Source organism: Anopheles gambiae, chromosome 2 (assembly GCF_943734735.2).
Source record: "Anopheles gambiae chromosome 2, idAnoGambNW_F1_1, whole genome shotgun sequence".
Taxonomy (NCBI): Eukaryota; Metazoa; Arthropoda; class Insecta; order Diptera; family Culicidae; genus Anopheles; species Anopheles gambiae.
In genome coordinates, this window is record NC_064601.1 from 110,837,587 (window position 1) to 110,853,374 (window position 15,788).

Below are 15,788 nucleotides of genomic sequence, written 5' to 3' on the forward strand. Positions count from 1 at the left end.
TAATCAAAAGATACCATATTTATTCATTTATGTTTGTCATATCAAATTAACATTGCTATTCACAGACTTCCAAACTCACCATTGACCTTTAGAAGTCGACCCTAAAACTTTGACAATCGATCCAACAGTCGCAACACGCCATGGATACGATTATCAGCACTGAATAAGGTCTTCAATCTCGGCATCTTGCCCATCTTGCTCATTTCCGCCTTCGTCAGCGTATTGTTCGACAAGTCCAAATGCTGCAGCTCCTTCAGCTCGTACGGATTATCCGTACGTCCCAATGACTCGACAGCACACACCGACGCATTCAAAACGGTCAACCGCGGGAACTTGGTAGCGATCATGGCGAAATCCAGCACAGCAATGCGGTTCAACGTGACGTTAAGCTCCTGCAATCGATCAAACCGGTAGATCGAATCCAGCGAGCTGAAGCTATTGTTTTGCACCGAGAGTGTCGCCAGCCGGTAGTAGTCCGAGTCGGATGTCTCCACGACGGACAGTTGGTTGTCATCGGCGGTAAGAAACTCCAAACCAGGTGTAATCTTCACCGATCGTAGCTGGTTAGTATCGAGCGCAAGGTAAATCAGCGTACTGGCATAGGGCATTGTGGTGAGATCGAATGCAACGAACCGATTGCCAGAAAGGTGTAAATTTTGCAATGCCAGCTGAGCAGCAAACAGTCGATCATCAAGACTGGTCAACCGGTTGTCGTCTAGCGAGATCTCCTTCAGCCTGGGCATATCCGCAAACAGGAATGGATCGACATGTTCGATCGAGTTGTTGGACAACCAGAGCATCCGCAACGAGTACAGCTCCCGGAAGGTACCGTTCGGCAGGTTCGACAGCTTATTGTTGCCCAGGAACAGCTCCTCTAGCTTGAACAGCCCATCAAATATTCCTACCGGTAGGTCGGTCAGCAGCGTGTCCTCGAGATCGAGCACTGTCAGAGCGCCCACCTTTCGGAACACGCCGACATCAAGCACACGGAGTGGATTTTCCGCCAGGTACAGTTGATGCAGCACGGGAGTGTTATCGAACAAGTCCGCCGAAAGCTCCGAAATGTTGTTGGACGATACGTCCAGATAGTCGAGATACGCCATATGCTTAAACCAAGCCGGTTTCAGCTCGCAAAGGTTGGGGTTGCCATCGATCGTCAACGTGTCCAGCCTACGGTTTGCCCAGAAGAAGTGATCCGGCAGGGTGGTAAAGCTCATCTGCTTCATCCTCAATGTTTTCAGTGCTTCGTTTCCGGTGAAGATGTCCTTCAGCTCGCGCTTGAATGGGCCAATATACAGTTCGGTCAGATTGGCTAACCGTCGGAACGCATTTACGCTGATCGATTCGAGCAGTGTGTCCTGAATTTCAACCGTTTGTAAGCTTGGCGCTCCCGCAAAGAACGTCTCATCAAGGGCTATGCTTTCGTTGCTGGTAAAGGCTAAGTATTCCAGGTTTGGGAGTGATCCAAAGTAGCTCGCTTTAAATCTGATAGAACTCTTTTTCAGCGAGATTCGTGTGAGGTTTTTCAAGCCGGATAGGAATCCCGGATCCACACCAATCAGAGAGTTGGTATCGAACGATAGGATGTCCAGGCTTTGCAGCGAATCGAGCCGGACACTGTTTAGCCCTGTATAGTTCGTTTCTTCCATGAAAAGTTGAGTGAGATTTTGTAAATCATTGAAAAGATCGAGTGATTCGTATTCCGGTGTGGCATTCACGAATGCCAGCATTGTCAGAGATTGCAACCCACGGAAACAACCCTGCTCCATCGTTGCTATCTTGTTGCCGTCCAGGTTCAACGTAAGCAGGCTGGACAGCTGACTGAACTGTCCCGACTCTAACCGGCTGATCCTATTCCGCTGCAACCCAAGGTAGTCCAGTTTGATGGTTTTGTTGATGGCCGATGGAATGCGATCGAGGCGGTTCGACTCAAGATCTAAGGTCACCAGATTCGGGACGCCCTCAAGTGCAGTTTCATCCAATTCTCGAATGAAATTGTACGACAAATCCAAATACTCCAGATTGGTTAGATTTAAAAGGCTTGCATCGATGTGTTTAAGCTGGTTTCGGTTAAGATGCAAATTTATAACACTTTCCAGCCCTTCAAATGTACCAGGCGCTAGTTCTTTGATCTGATTATCCGACAGAATGATCGTCGTTAGGTTAGTTAGCTTGCCAAACAGACCCACTGGAATGTTCCGAATAAAGTTGTCCTCTGCCGAAAAGGTATCTAGCAGCGGTGTATCGTTCAGGAAGTGTTCTTCAATCTCCGTCACCTCGTTCTTGTCGATCGTTAGCTTTTGAAGCTTTGAAGCCCCTTCTAGCGAACCGGCCACCAAACGTTTGATACGATTGCCACCCAAATCAAGCTCCTTCAGTTCGCTACAATTACGGAACAAACCTCCCTCGAACGTGCTAAGCAAGTTACCTGCAAGGTACAAATCTTCCAACTGTTCCAACGTGTCAAACGTACCGGGATTGATGTGCCGCAGGAAGTTTCCACTCAACCACAGCCGCTTCAGATCGGTACTGTGCGCGAACAGCTGCACATCCAGCTCCTGCAATTGATTATACTCGATAGAGAAACGCTGCAGATCGGTCAGATTCTGTATCAACGCGGGCTGGAGCGTTGCGATCGTATTGTTGTCCAGATTGATCATCACCAATCTGAGATTCTCCTCGAACGTGGCACTGTCCAGGTGCGACAGATAGTTCTGTTGTAGTTCCAACTCCCTTAAAACACCCATCGAGTTAAAGACCGTTGCCGGTAGGACTTTCAAATTGTTGTTGCTTAAGTTCAATCCCCTCAGCTTGACCAGGTTCTCAAATGCCGTTGCTTCTATCACTTCCAGCCGGTTGTTCTGCAGGAGGAGCTGTTCCAGTTGCCACGGCCCATCGAACGTGCCGGCCACAAGCGTTCGCAGCATGTTTCCACTCAGATCCAGCTCCTGCAGTGCCGTCATTTCACCGAACGTCTCCTTCTTGAGCTCCTGCAAGAAGTTGTCCGCTAACGACAACTTTTTTAGCTTTGGCTTTTCCGCGAAAAACAGATCCGGTAGCGTGCGCAACAGATTGCCACTAAAATCTATTTCCTGCACGTACGAAATTCCCCTGAACGTCTGCGGATCGATCGTTTCGAGTTGGTTTTTAGACAGGCTGAGGAGTTCCAAACTTCTTGCTCCCAAAAACATACTACCGTATGTCTTGCGCAGCCTGTTGTTGTCGAGATACAGATACTTCAAGTCAGCTGCGTGACGGAACGTTTTGGGCAACAACTCGTAAATATCGCACCCCGATGCGTTGAACGTTTCCACGCCACTGGATTTCGCGAACACTGTTTGCGGTATGGCCGAAAGGGATGAGTTTTCGAAGGTCACATGGCTGTAGTAGTCCGAATCGAAGGTAATCGATAGTGAGGCGGTATCGGACGGAGTGGCAAAACGAAGGCCACTGTATCGACATGTAGGCGGTTCGCACGTTAGAGAGATTGGCGATTCAGACCTGCATACTTGCTGGTGGGCCACCAACAGCAGTAGCAAGGACCACACACTAAAAACAGACATACACACGGTTTACTTTTTTCGCGTACAATCAAACAAACTTTTCACCTTGCTTTTTGGTACTTACCTAGGCCAGAGCCCCATCTTAAGCACAAGACACCAATTGAACCAACTGCTGGGAGACACTCGGCTACACTGAGGAATCACGGCCGCGCGATGGCAGATTTTATTCCGCACGGCTCCTCGCTTTTGGTGGGTCATTGGGTCATCTTTGTGCACAAAAGATTACAGAATTCGGATTTTGGATTCACCTTCAATGACCTGCAATTTTGATTCTTTCAATGTTAATTCGCATACCTCAGCTGAGCTAATGGATTAGAGATGTGAATGGTCTTCAGTAACTGGTAAAATGATCTTTTTTTTTTTAAAGAAATTAGTTACTAACTCCATAGCATCAGTATTCGCAACTAATTACTCTTATAGCTCACTTTAAACATTTAGCTCAAAATTTGTACGACAAAATATAAAAATCATAAATATTTCCCCATACTTATCCTGGAACTGTTCTTCAACCCATACCGATACTGGAAACGGTCCAGAACCCACACAGGTGTTTGAACTATTCCCAAACCCATAACTAGCCATGAATAGGCACCCTACAAACAAACCAGTCCTGTAACAGATCTAATACTCATATCGGAACTGATCTCGAATCCATATCGCTCCTGCAATTTGTCCTGAACCCATACCAATCTTGAAAATGAACCAAGGTTTGGCTATACCGGTTCTAGAACCAATCCCATTTTCAATATCACCTGAAATAAGTATTGAATTATATTTCAATCCTGGAACTCATTCTGATATTAGTACAAATCCAATTGTATAACAATTCTCAAACTGGTCCTGAATACATAACGGTAAATAATGTAGATCCCATAACAATCGTAAAACATGTCATGAATCAGCCCTTTCGGTATTATCTCTGGTACTATGTTGGTGCTTAAACTTCTCTTTAATATATTTTGCTACAAAAACTGTACCTTTTTGTGTCTCTGTCATGGAACGGATCACAAAACAGTCCCAGTTCAGGAACCCATACTCTGATTATTGTCAGTGCCTCAAACCTTGTTTCACAGCTTTTTTAATTTAATTTGTATTTGTTACTTTTACCCAATACATTCAGTGAATTCTGAGATCCAATTGCTTGTAACTAGTCACGATTACTTGGTACTCCTTATAATTACTAGTAACTATTGGTTCTACAGACTTCTTACTTAAAATTCTTCCAATCTATTCTGGTAATTCAAACCAACGATAAGTTATTAAAAACTGGTTACTGTAACTAGTTCCTCATCGAAAAGAAACTAGTTACACAGTAACTTTTTATTCTTAACCAATACCATCACTATGAAAAAGTCTTATCAGGCGTGAATTGTATTATGCAACAAGAAACACACATGAACATCTGCCCCACAAGCTGTTTGCCAAAATTTGCAAACTACAGTTGTATTGATTGCCTACGGAGTAGATGGGAGGGCGGGGAATCCTACAATCAGTAGCGATAAGGCATATAAACAAATTACTTTTTTGGGACGGAATCACCCCGGGTCAACGTGGTAATGATAATGAAATGATTATTACTTAACCAATGCAGTTCGGTGATTGTAATTCTTAGAACGATTCTCACTCAACCATGTGGCCTTATCAAACGTGTATGATTAACAGCTTTGCTGCAGGTTCTACTGCTTATCACATGCTTTTTAATGCTATGTTAGTATTTCGACTATACACAACAAAACAACACAAAACCAGTCAATCAAAACAAGCAAAACACTGCATTGTCAAAATTTAATCTTTTATTCTTTCTAAAAGTTTCATTCGTCCCTCTTCACACACAACAGATGCCATACAGTTGCCTGGAACAAACACTCTCCAACCTTTCGTGTAACGTTTCCTTCTCCTTGTACGCAAACGTTACATCCGCTTCTTCCATCGACGCCTTCAAGCTTTTCAGGAAATCACACTTCCACACCGTACCCTCCAGCCCGATCGTTTGCAGATCGTCGAACGCACGGAGCAAATCTTCCACCACAAACGTATCGAACCTGTTGCCACCGAAAACAAAGTTCTGCAACTGCCGGAACACGGCAAATGCACGCACGTCCAACGCGGTCAGATTGTTGTTAGAGATGTCCAGATGGACCAGGGTGGGCGTATGCTCAATCTTCCCGAACTGGACGCGCTCCACGAAGCTGTTCGACACGTTCAGTGTGTAGAGCGGTACTATTTCGTTGAAAAGTTTGGCCAAATTCAGCTCCGTGAACGCATTGTACGACGCGTCCAGTTCGGTTAGCATCTTGAACTGGTAGAAAGCATCAAGAGCTGTGAAATTGTTACGCACCACCGAAAGGGACGTGATGTGGCTGTACGAGTCTTCGAGCTTCACCTCAATGGAGGATAGTTTGTTATCGTCAACGAACAGCTTCTCCAGGGTGGAATGGATCTTCAACGAGGTCAGTTTATTGCTTTCCAGCGACAGCATAAGCAAACGGCCGGCGAATGCCATCGCACTCTCATCAAACGTGGTCAAACGGTTGTACGAAAGATCAATCGCCGTAACGGGCAATCCAGCAAACAGCTGAGGATCTATCGCGGCAAGCTTGTTGTGAGACAGGATGACAATATTAAGCTTCTCTAAACTCTTGAACAAGGCCGGCTGCAAAGCTTCCAGCTGATTGTTCTCGAGTGAAAGTGTTTCCAGGGAGTAGAGCCGGTTAAAAACACCTTCCGGCAGCGTTCGTAGCTGATTGTTGGCCAGATCCAACTTGGCCAAGACGTAAAGTTTATCGAAGATACCGGCGGGAAGGGTGGTAAGGTTGGCATCCGCCATCCTCAAACTTTCCAGCAGGAACGTTTGAGCAAACAAGCCGCCCGGCAGTGATTTAAGCGGATTTTCCGAAATATCCAACTCTCTCAAAAGTCCGAGCGGATCGAACACTCCCGGCTCCAGCACAGACAGACTGTTATTCAGCAGCACCAACTCCTCTAGGTACGGCACGTACTGGAAGAAGTCTTTCGGCAGCTTCACCAACTGCTTGTTATCGGACAGGGAGAGCTTTTCCAGCGCTATAGTAGAGCGGAAGAACTGAGCCGGAAGGGAGGCAAATGTACCGCCCTGCACGTAAAATTCCACCATCCATGATTTATTGGCCAGCAATGTGTCCGGCACAACAATGCTTTGATTGGAGAGAGAAACAGTTTGCACGCGGTTCAGTATGTCCAGTCCGCTCAAACCATCAATGCCGATCTCATTATCATTGATATAGAATTCCCTGAGCTTACCAATGCCGCGTACCGATGCCTCGTCCACCGCTGCCAACCGGTTCTCCGATAGGTCCAGCTTCTCCAGCTCCGAAAGCGATGCAAACGGTGCGCCCGTCAGCTCGGTAAGCTTTATGTTCCTTAGCGTGAGATCCTCCAGCTTAAGCAACCCTTCAAAGGTGGCCCGAGTCACGCGTCCCAACGGGTTGCCGCTCAGCGTTAGCGTGACCAGCTTCCGCAGCGGAGTGAAGATGCCCTCCAGCGGACCGGTCAGACGGTTATCCGTCAGATCCACCGTTTTCAGCTTTCTGTTGCCGACGAACGTGTCCACCGATAGACTATGAATTTGGTTCCGCTCCACGTACAGTTCCTCCACGGCCGGGAAGTCGTTCAAGCGAAGTTTGGTGATTTCGTTTTCCCCCATGTACAGATCCTCCAGATTTGCCAGCGGCTCGCCGACAACAGTAGACTTGATCTTATTTGTCTCCAGCGTCAGTGTGCTCAGGTTCGGAAGCTTTGCCAAGGCACGAGGGATTTCCGTCAGCTTGTTTTGTTTCAAATTAAGCTTTTTCAACGTAGTCATGTTTGCGAACGCATTATCCTGCAGCGAGCGCAGCCGATTGTCCGACAGGTCCAGTAATTTGAGGCTGGTAAGGTTCGCCAGCGCATTCGAAATGTTGTACAGCAAATTAGCGCTCAGATCCAACTCTTCCAGCTCCACCAGCGGTGCAAACAGGTCCGGATCTAGGTCGGTCAGTTTGTTACCTTCCAGGAAAAGCAGTTTCAACGACTGCTGCTTAGCGAACAAACCTTTCGGTAGCGTTTTTAAGCCACAGAAATCCATTGCGAGTGCCATCAGGGAGGGTATGCGCAGGAAATCGTCGTCAATTGATTGGAGCGGATTTTTATTCAGATACAGCTCAGTAAGCTGTACGGCACCTTCGAGACTGTCTCCGCTTACCATGCTGATAAGATTATTCTGCAAATATAGCTTATCCAATACCCTCAGCGCACGGAATAAGCCTCCCTCGATCGTCATGATACCGTTTTGGTTCAAATCTAACGCCCTCAGCGATTGTAGCGCATCAAACGTACCAGGGAAGATATGACCGATATTGTTGTTCTCCAGCAATAGCATCTCCAGCTTCCGCAGATTTCTAAACAGTGCCGCATCCAACGACTCCACCTCGTTGTGAGAAATGACAAGATCCTCCAGCTTGGCTGTGTTTGCGAACAGATCCGAATGCAACTCCTTCAGCGAATTGTTGCTCATCTTCAGCTCTTTCAGCGCGGTGGTGTAGCGGAACAGATCCTTCGGCAGCTCGGCCAGCTGGTTCACGCTCAGGTCCAGTTTGGCCAGCTTCGTCTGCGCAATGAACGTTTCCGGTGCCAGGCTGGTCAGACGGTTCGATCCCAAAGTTAAATACTGTAGCGTCGCCAGCGAGGCGAACGTGTCCGGTTCGATCGTGCTGATACGATTGTTGTGTAGTGCCAGATTATCTAGCTCAACCAAGCCCTTAAAGCTATTCCTGGTCAGTCTCTCCAAGAAGTTGAAGCTCAGGTACAGCTCATCAAGTATCGTGAGATCCTCAAATATCCCTTCAGGTAGCTCGAGAATTCGATTGTGATCGAGTAGCAGGCTCGTGAGTGAGCTCAATCCAGCAAACAGCTTCCTTGGCAGCACTGGAATCTTGTTGCGCGACAGCCGAATCACGCTCAAATTTGCCAACCCCTCGAACGTGTACTCCTCTACCGCATCGATACGATTGCCGCCAAAGTTGATACGCCGCAGATTCGTGGCATTGCGGAACATGCGGTTGAACAGCTTCGGGATGCGATTTCTGTGCATCTGGAGTGATTTCAGTGCGACCGCCTTCGTGAACGTGTCCGCATCGACACGCTGCACGTCAACTTCACGCATTACGAGCGTATCCACTTTCTGCCCATTGTCCTCGAACAGCGATGGCGGTACAATCGACACGAGCGACTTTTCGAACTGCACCTCAACCGTCCCATACTCGGCGGAGAGATTGAACTTGTACGCCTGCACATCACCGCCCAGAAGCTGCTCATTTACGACAAATTCGCAATAATTCTCAGCACATTTGAAGGAAGGTTCGCCACGCACACTTACAATCAGCAGCAGCACCAGTGGAAGTGCTTCCAAAACACTAAAAAACAAGAAAAACCACAACAAAACGCTCGTATCAATGTTATTGAACCGTCTCGGGAATGATTATTATGCAATAATACCTTCGCCTGAAGCTTCCCATCCTATCACACTCGGGACTATCACACACTGACACTTGAAGTTGTCGGCTCGCGGCCGAAACGGAACTGAACCGTCTGCCAGCCACAACAATGCCATAAATACCCAAAATTTACAGTCGTTCGAATGACCTTGAACTCGGTATCAGCATGTCTTTTTGTACAGAGAAGCATTTGCACGCGATTAACAACTGGTTTTTTGGTGTAACTGGTTTGTTTTTTTGATTGCTTATGCTCTGCCATACGCAATCTATCACATGTGTTTACAACCTTTTTGCAAAGATTGTGCTGCCTCCAGACGATCACCTCTAACCTGTTTGTGATATTGTGCCTCCAGAGAAGAAACGTTACTCACCAGAATCCAGTACCCTCTGACATTTGTCTACCAACGGGTTGTGATCATTTGTTTTCAAAGATTACGTGTCCGTTCATTCTCGTTTCGTTCGGCTTTCGTAATTTATTCAATCTGTTCAACACAATCACAACACACATTCAGCACGCTCGCATCGCTCAACAGAACAGCCGACTGACGCGCCCGATCGTACAGGTCGGTGTTTCCACCTGTCCCTGCTGCCAAAACCGTACATCTCTATCCTCGATGTAGCGCTCCAGTTCGTCCAGAAAGGCGGGCTCCCATTCCGTCCCCTCCAGGCCGATCATTTCCAAATCCTTAAAGCTACCGAGCACCTCCTCGATCGAGAACTGCTGGAACGCGTTGCCACCGAACAGGAAGCTTTCCACCGCCGGGAAGTACCGGTACGCATCCATCTCCAAACTAACCAACCGATTGCCCGACACATCTAACCGCTCCAGGAACGCGTGCATCTCTATCTCCGCCAAATTCAGCTGCTCAATGTTGCAGTGCGACACGTTCAGCACTTCCAGCACCGACATGGCTTTCGAAATCCGGCCCAACTCTAGCACGCGCAGCTCGTCGTTCTCGGACGCATCCAGCTCCTCCAGATTGTTGAACCGGTACAGCGAATCCAGCTCGGTAAAGTTGTTGTTCGCGATCGACAGGCTGCGGAGATTGTACGACGGTGAGTTGTCGACCTCGATCGCCGTCAGCTGATTGTTCTCCACGTACAGCTCCTCCAGATCTTCCGTGATGCGGATCGAAACGAGCTGGTTGTCGTCCAGATCGAGCTCGATCAGCGTTTTGAAGAAGGTGGTCTGCTGTAAGTCGAAGGTGGTGAACTTGTTGGAGGAAAGATCAAGCAGCTCGAGATCGAGCGAATCGTGGAAGAGTTGCGGATCGAGACTGCTCAGCTCGTTGCCGCTCAGGTCGATCGTGCGAAGGTTCTTCAGATCGTCGAACAGCACCGTGTCGAGCGTTTTTAGATGATTGTTATCGAGGGACAGTGTCTTGAGCGAGTACAGATTTCTAAACACACCATTCGTCAGCCCGTTCGCAAGCTCGTTTTCACCCAAATCCAGCAGCTCCAGGTCGTACAAATTGTCGAATATGCCCATCGGTAGCGTGCGCAGCTTCATGCTGGAAAGATCCAGCACCTCTAGCCCAACGACGTGGGAAAACACGTCCCGATCTAGCTCGCCGACCGGATTGCCCGACAAGTATAGTGCGTCCAGCCCATCGAGCGCATCGAAAATGCCCTTCTCGAACTGCGTTAACCCGTTGCGCGTAAGCACCAGCGTTTGCAGGTTGGAAAGATCCTTAAACCACTGCTTGTTCAATCCGCCCAGCTTGGCGTTGTTGACGATGGCCAGCGTTTGTAGCTTCTTGTTAAAGTGAAAGAATCGGGGCGGTAGCGGACTTGCCACACAGTTGAACAGATACAGCTCCTTCAGCCGCTGATTGTTGGACAGCAGATCCTCGGTGAAGTCGATCGAGCCCGGACCGAGCGAGATCGTTTTCAGATTGCCCAAATGCTTGAACGTGTTTGCATCGATGCGCGAGACCGGGTTGTGGTTGATGGACAATGTTTCGAGCATCTCAAGCCCCCGCAGAGAGGATCCTTCGAGTCGGTGCACGCGGTTCTCGTCCAAGTCGAGCTTCTCGAGCGATGACATACCGTAAAACGCGCTGCCACTGACGTCCGCCAGGCTAACGTTCTCGAGCGACAGCTTTTCCACCTTGCGTAGATCGCGGAAACTGTTCGCCTCCATGTCGACCAGTGGATTATCCGAAAGTTGTAGCTCCTTCAGCTTCCACAGCCCCGCGAAGCTGTTCGCCAGCGGGCCCACTAGATGATTGCTCGATAGGTTCAACTTCTCCAGATTACCATTTCGCGCGAACGTATTTTGCGGGATACTATGCAGATGGTTTCGGTCAAGATGAAGCTCCTTCAGCGATTCCAGTCGCTCGAAGCTTTGCGGCGTCAGCTCCTGGATGAAGTTCTCGGACAGGTACAGCTCCTTCAGGCGCTGCATCATGCTCCAGCTCTGCGGGTCGATCTCGTGCAGTCGATTGCGTGTGAGCGAAAGCGTCGACAGGCGCAGCAACGAACGCAGCGCGTCCGGTATGCCGTCGATCATGTTACCGTCCGCGTACAGTTCGTGCAGTTGCTTCGCCTTGCTGAACATATCGTCTGGCAGGTCGCGGAACTTGTTGTCCGAGATGTCGAGCAGCTCGAGCCGGGGCAGATCCAGCACGCCCGGCGAAAGTTCGGACAGATCATTATCAGCAAGGTACAGCTCTTCCAGGCAGGTCGCGATCGCCGCAAACACTCCTTCCGGTAGCTGCTGAATGTTGTTGTTCTCGAGCGAAATCTCCTTCAGGCTTTTCTGATTTGCAAACAGTTTGGCCGGTATCTCGTCGATCAGATTCTCGGCCAGCGAAAGCGTACGCAGCTGCGACGTATCGTCTAGGAACCGTTCATCTACCCGGCGGATGATGTTTTGCTCCAGCTCCAGCTTTCGCAACCGCTCCAACCCCTTCAGCGAGCCGGCTTTCAGTTCCTCGAGCTGATTCTCGTTGATGAACAACTTTTCCAACGACGACAAACCGCTAAAGATGCCTCCCTCGATCGACGACAAACTGTTGTCCTCCAGGTCGAGCGTCTCCAGGCGTCGCAACGTATCGAACGTACCGGGGCTAATCTTGTGCAGAACGTTCCCCTCCAGCCGCAGCACCCTCAGGCTGGTCGCGTGTTTCAGCAGTGATTTCTCCAGCACTCGAATTTCGTTATGCTGCAGGGATAGATCTTCCAAGTTTTTCAAGCTAGCTAGCACGGCCGGCTGCAGCTCCTCGATTGAGTTGTTGTTCAGCTTCAGTATCTCCAGATTTACATTGCCCGCAAACATGCCATCGTCCAACCGTTCGATGTAGTTGTCAGCCAGCACCAACTCTCTCAGATGTCCCAGCGGCAGGAACGTGTTCGGCGACATCAACTTCAGATTGTTGCCCTCCAAATCGAGCTCAGTCAGCGCGGTCAGCGGTGCGAACGCTTGCGGATCAATCGACACCAGCTCGTTCTCCTTCAGTATCAACTTGCGCAATCCTGTCAGTCCGAGAAAGGTGTTACGCGACAACACCGACAGATAGTTGTGATCCAGATGCAGCTCCCGCAGCTGCCCCAGCTCCTCGAACAGCCGATCGGGCAGCTCCTCCGCATGGTTGTGGTCGAGGTTCAGCTCCGTCAGCTGGTACAACCCGGCGAACGTTTTGCTCGCGAACTGTGCAATCTTGTTCCGGGACAGCCGTAGCGTCTCCAGATTGTCCAGCCCGCGGAAGGCAAACTCCCCGACCGTGACGATCCGATTGCTGCCAAGGTTGAGCCGCAGCAGCTTGGTCGCGCGCACAAACCCATCGTCGTGTAGCGCGGTCAGGTGATTCTTCTGCAGCTGCAGGTACTTCAGCTCGTGCGCATCATCGAACGTGCTCGATTCGAGCAGCTCCACGTCGCAGTCCTCCATCTTGAGCGAGACCACATTCTCGTTGTCGGCGAACAGCGACGGTGGGATGATCGGGAGAGATGAGTAAGCTATCTCGACCTCAACGAACGATCCGCTTCCGTCACCGCCGGTGTTGATGATCGCTTCCGACACCTCGTCCGGTGTGTCCAGGAACAGATTCCACAGCTTGCACTCGCGCCCATGTCGATGGCAGCTGAAGGTGTACTGCTGACCCGGGAGAGCCGCTGACACGGTGGTGGCGAGCAGCAGTAGCCCCAGCGCCAGCAGCCCTGCAGATGCTGCCGAGATACTGCAACGAGAGGTAGCAAATTGGGTAAAAATAGAAAGCTATTTCGTTGAGGTGAATTTCTTTCCCGCTCGTTGCACCACACGGAAATGAAAAGCGGGCGCACATTTTTGGGCCAATTCGTTTTTCTCACTTGCGTGACATTTCACCAGGTACGGGGGACTCTATTTCAGATTTTCACAGTACAGTTAATAATCATCGGTTAATTGAAATGTTTAAGGAGCCTCGATGCTTCTAAGAGATTGTCACGTCACTTCTTATGTAAAATCACGCTCATCACTAATTATCCAGTAACATTTTGTAACAAAATAGTAAAAAATTTAAAATAAACTCTAGTCAACAAACGTTCCTTCCATTTGATTATTTCACCTTTCAACGTACTTTTGATTCAGCTTCATCCTTATCCACTCATAGTAAACTGCTTACAGCAAACAATAATTGATAATATCACACACTATAAAATGAGCAAAACAACTTCTAGAACCCTAACTTTCTAATTTGGCCAATTTTACGATGCTCCTTAGCCGAGCATCAGAACGGAACTGAGCGGTCGGAGACAATTTGAGCCTGCATTGTAGCAACAGATTCTGTCACCCATCCCGTGGACGGAACGAGACACACACCGACAATAGAATACCGCACAGCTGGGTAATGCCGGATTTTATTTTAATCGTATCCCCTTCATTTCTTCACACCTCCCCTTCCCTCGCTGTTTAATGCTCATTTCAAATCTCTATCATACGCTAAAGCAAGGGCGAGACACGCCCGGGTTGCGGTGAAAGTACGGCGCCGAACGGTACAGCAAGCGACGCGTTACGAAAACTGGCCACAAACTGCAACAGAGACATTTTCTGGTGGACGTGCGCCAAACCTCACGCTTCGTCCGCCGCTTCACCGAATCGCCCTGTCCGAATCGTTGACCTTTTTGGCGTGCTACAATTTTTAGCGAAATTGTGCGTCGACAGTGATACATTTTTGTTGATCAATTAGCCATCGAGAATCGCGCGCTCGAATGGACGCGCTCGGTGCGCGATATTACGCGCCCTACAAAAACAATACGCACCGGGCTGTTTGTAAATAAAATGCGACTGGCGTACACACGAGCCGGACGCCGGCAAGGAAGCAGCAAGCTGTGAAGGTGTCACGATGTTAGGTATGTATATGTCCCGCAAACGCGGTAGTTCTATTTTCGGTACGGTACGCGAACAAAGCCGTCGTGTGTGTGTGCGGTTTAATGAATGCAGACGCGTGCTTGAGTAATGCCATGGGAGCAAAACAAAGCAAAAAAACCATCATAAGCATCTGCTACTAATTATCTCTCGGATTAGGAAACCTGTGCGGCAGCAGTTCCTGGTACGGTATGGCAAGCAGGAAATTGTTCTAGCTGTGTTAGGCTTTAAGTCAAATTATTTCTTTATTTTATATGACATCTGAAGGACTTTGCTTGCAGTTGCAATATGTTATCTCGTGATTGTGATGTATGCTTTTCTTTCTTCTAAAGCAAATGGGACAGTCGTCAAGGCGTATGCCTTAACAAAATGCCCGTCATGTATGAAAGTCTTGAAATAAGAACGATATTGTTCCAAAAACTTTTTTTATTATTAGTAGTATTTAGTATTTGTTTCTTAAAATTAAAAAAAAAATAATTTGCAAATAAGTTGTTTCAATCGATCAACAACATTTCTTGAATATCTAAGCACTAGTTTATTGATAAATTTTCATCCAGTTTTGTACATTTGTAAAATATCAAAATTTTTAATCGCTTTTTTATCAAGACTATGTCAAGCCATAATAGATCTATGTGTGTGTGTTTTCTTCTTCTTCGAATGATACTATAAGAAACATTGGGATATGTCATCAAATAGAATTTCTCCGTCTATTTTTTGATTAAATAATAATTGAAAATTTAAATACCCCAAAGAGTCGGAAATATGCCAACATTTGAGCTTTTGGACAACTTGCTTGTATATTACAAATGAAAATGTACACTTTCTTGGAATAAAGGCTAATATTATTATAAGATTATGTGCTTTCCTGTCGCAATGAAGATATTAGTTCCTGAACGCTGAGCATTAAATATACACACAAAAAAAGTTGTGCGAATTTTACCCCACCCCTCCATTCTTCATCCAAACGATTTCATCATCAGAACCGAAGGAAATGATGTGTGCTTTTTTCTTCTGTGTTTGATAGGAAGCACCATCGAATCAAGAATGGAACCAAGCATTTCTAACGCTTTCTGGAGATTTTTTATTGTTGTTGTGTTACTCTTGATTGGACATCCCTTGGACAACCGAATCGTTCACCTCTTGCACTGCTCCTAGCCACACATAATGGATGCCCGTGAATCGTCAACACAGTTTGAACATACACAACACACTCAAACAAAGCAGTACACAAACCACACGCAACAAAAAAACCCCTCTGCTCCAATGAGATGAGGGAGTTTGAAACGGTGTAGAAACGGGCGACGCTCGCGATAAATGTTCAACTGTCCTGAAGCCAACCATTGAGCATGGGCCGTGCCACTTCGGGCC

The 15,788-nt window shown here is 48.0% G+C and overlaps 3 protein-coding genes across 3 annotated transcripts; all 3 read right to left on the minus strand.

Moving 5' to 3' along the window:
- On the minus strand, nucleotides 1-3,734 carry LOC5666869 (slit homolog 3 protein). The gene is made up of 2 exons (XM_061647062.1): nucleotides 3,628-3,734; nucleotides 1-3,549 (listed from the first exon to the last, which is right to left on the minus strand). The coding sequence occupies exons 1-2, from the start codon at nucleotides 3,642-3,644 to the stop codon at nucleotides 102-104; spliced, it is 3,465 nt and encodes a 1,154-aa protein (XP_061503046.1). The 5' UTR covers nucleotides 3,645-3,734; the 3' UTR covers nucleotides 1-101.
- A 1,600-nt stretch (nucleotides 3,735-5,334) lies between these two features.
- Nucleotides 5,335-9,184, minus strand: LOC3290298 (chaoptin). The gene is made up of 2 exons (XM_061647061.1): nucleotides 9,075-9,184; nucleotides 5,335-8,992 (listed from the first exon to the last, which is right to left on the minus strand). The coding sequence occupies exons 1-2, from the start codon at nucleotides 9,092-9,094 to the stop codon at nucleotides 5,389-5,391; spliced, it is 3,624 nt and encodes a 1,207-aa protein (XP_061503045.1). The 5' UTR covers nucleotides 9,095-9,184; the 3' UTR covers nucleotides 5,335-5,388.
- Nucleotides 9,185-9,512: 328 nt separating this feature from the next.
- On the minus strand, nucleotides 9,513-13,863 carry LOC3290297 (chaoptin). The gene is made up of 2 exons (XM_565143.3): nucleotides 13,633-13,863; nucleotides 9,513-13,254 (listed from the first exon to the last, which is right to left on the minus strand). The coding sequence occupies exons 1-2, from the start codon at nucleotides 13,647-13,649 to the stop codon at nucleotides 9,600-9,602; spliced, it is 3,672 nt and encodes a 1,223-aa protein (XP_565143.3). The 5' UTR covers nucleotides 13,650-13,863; the 3' UTR covers nucleotides 9,513-9,599.
- Between the last annotated feature and the right edge of the window lie 1,925 nt (nucleotides 13,864-15,788).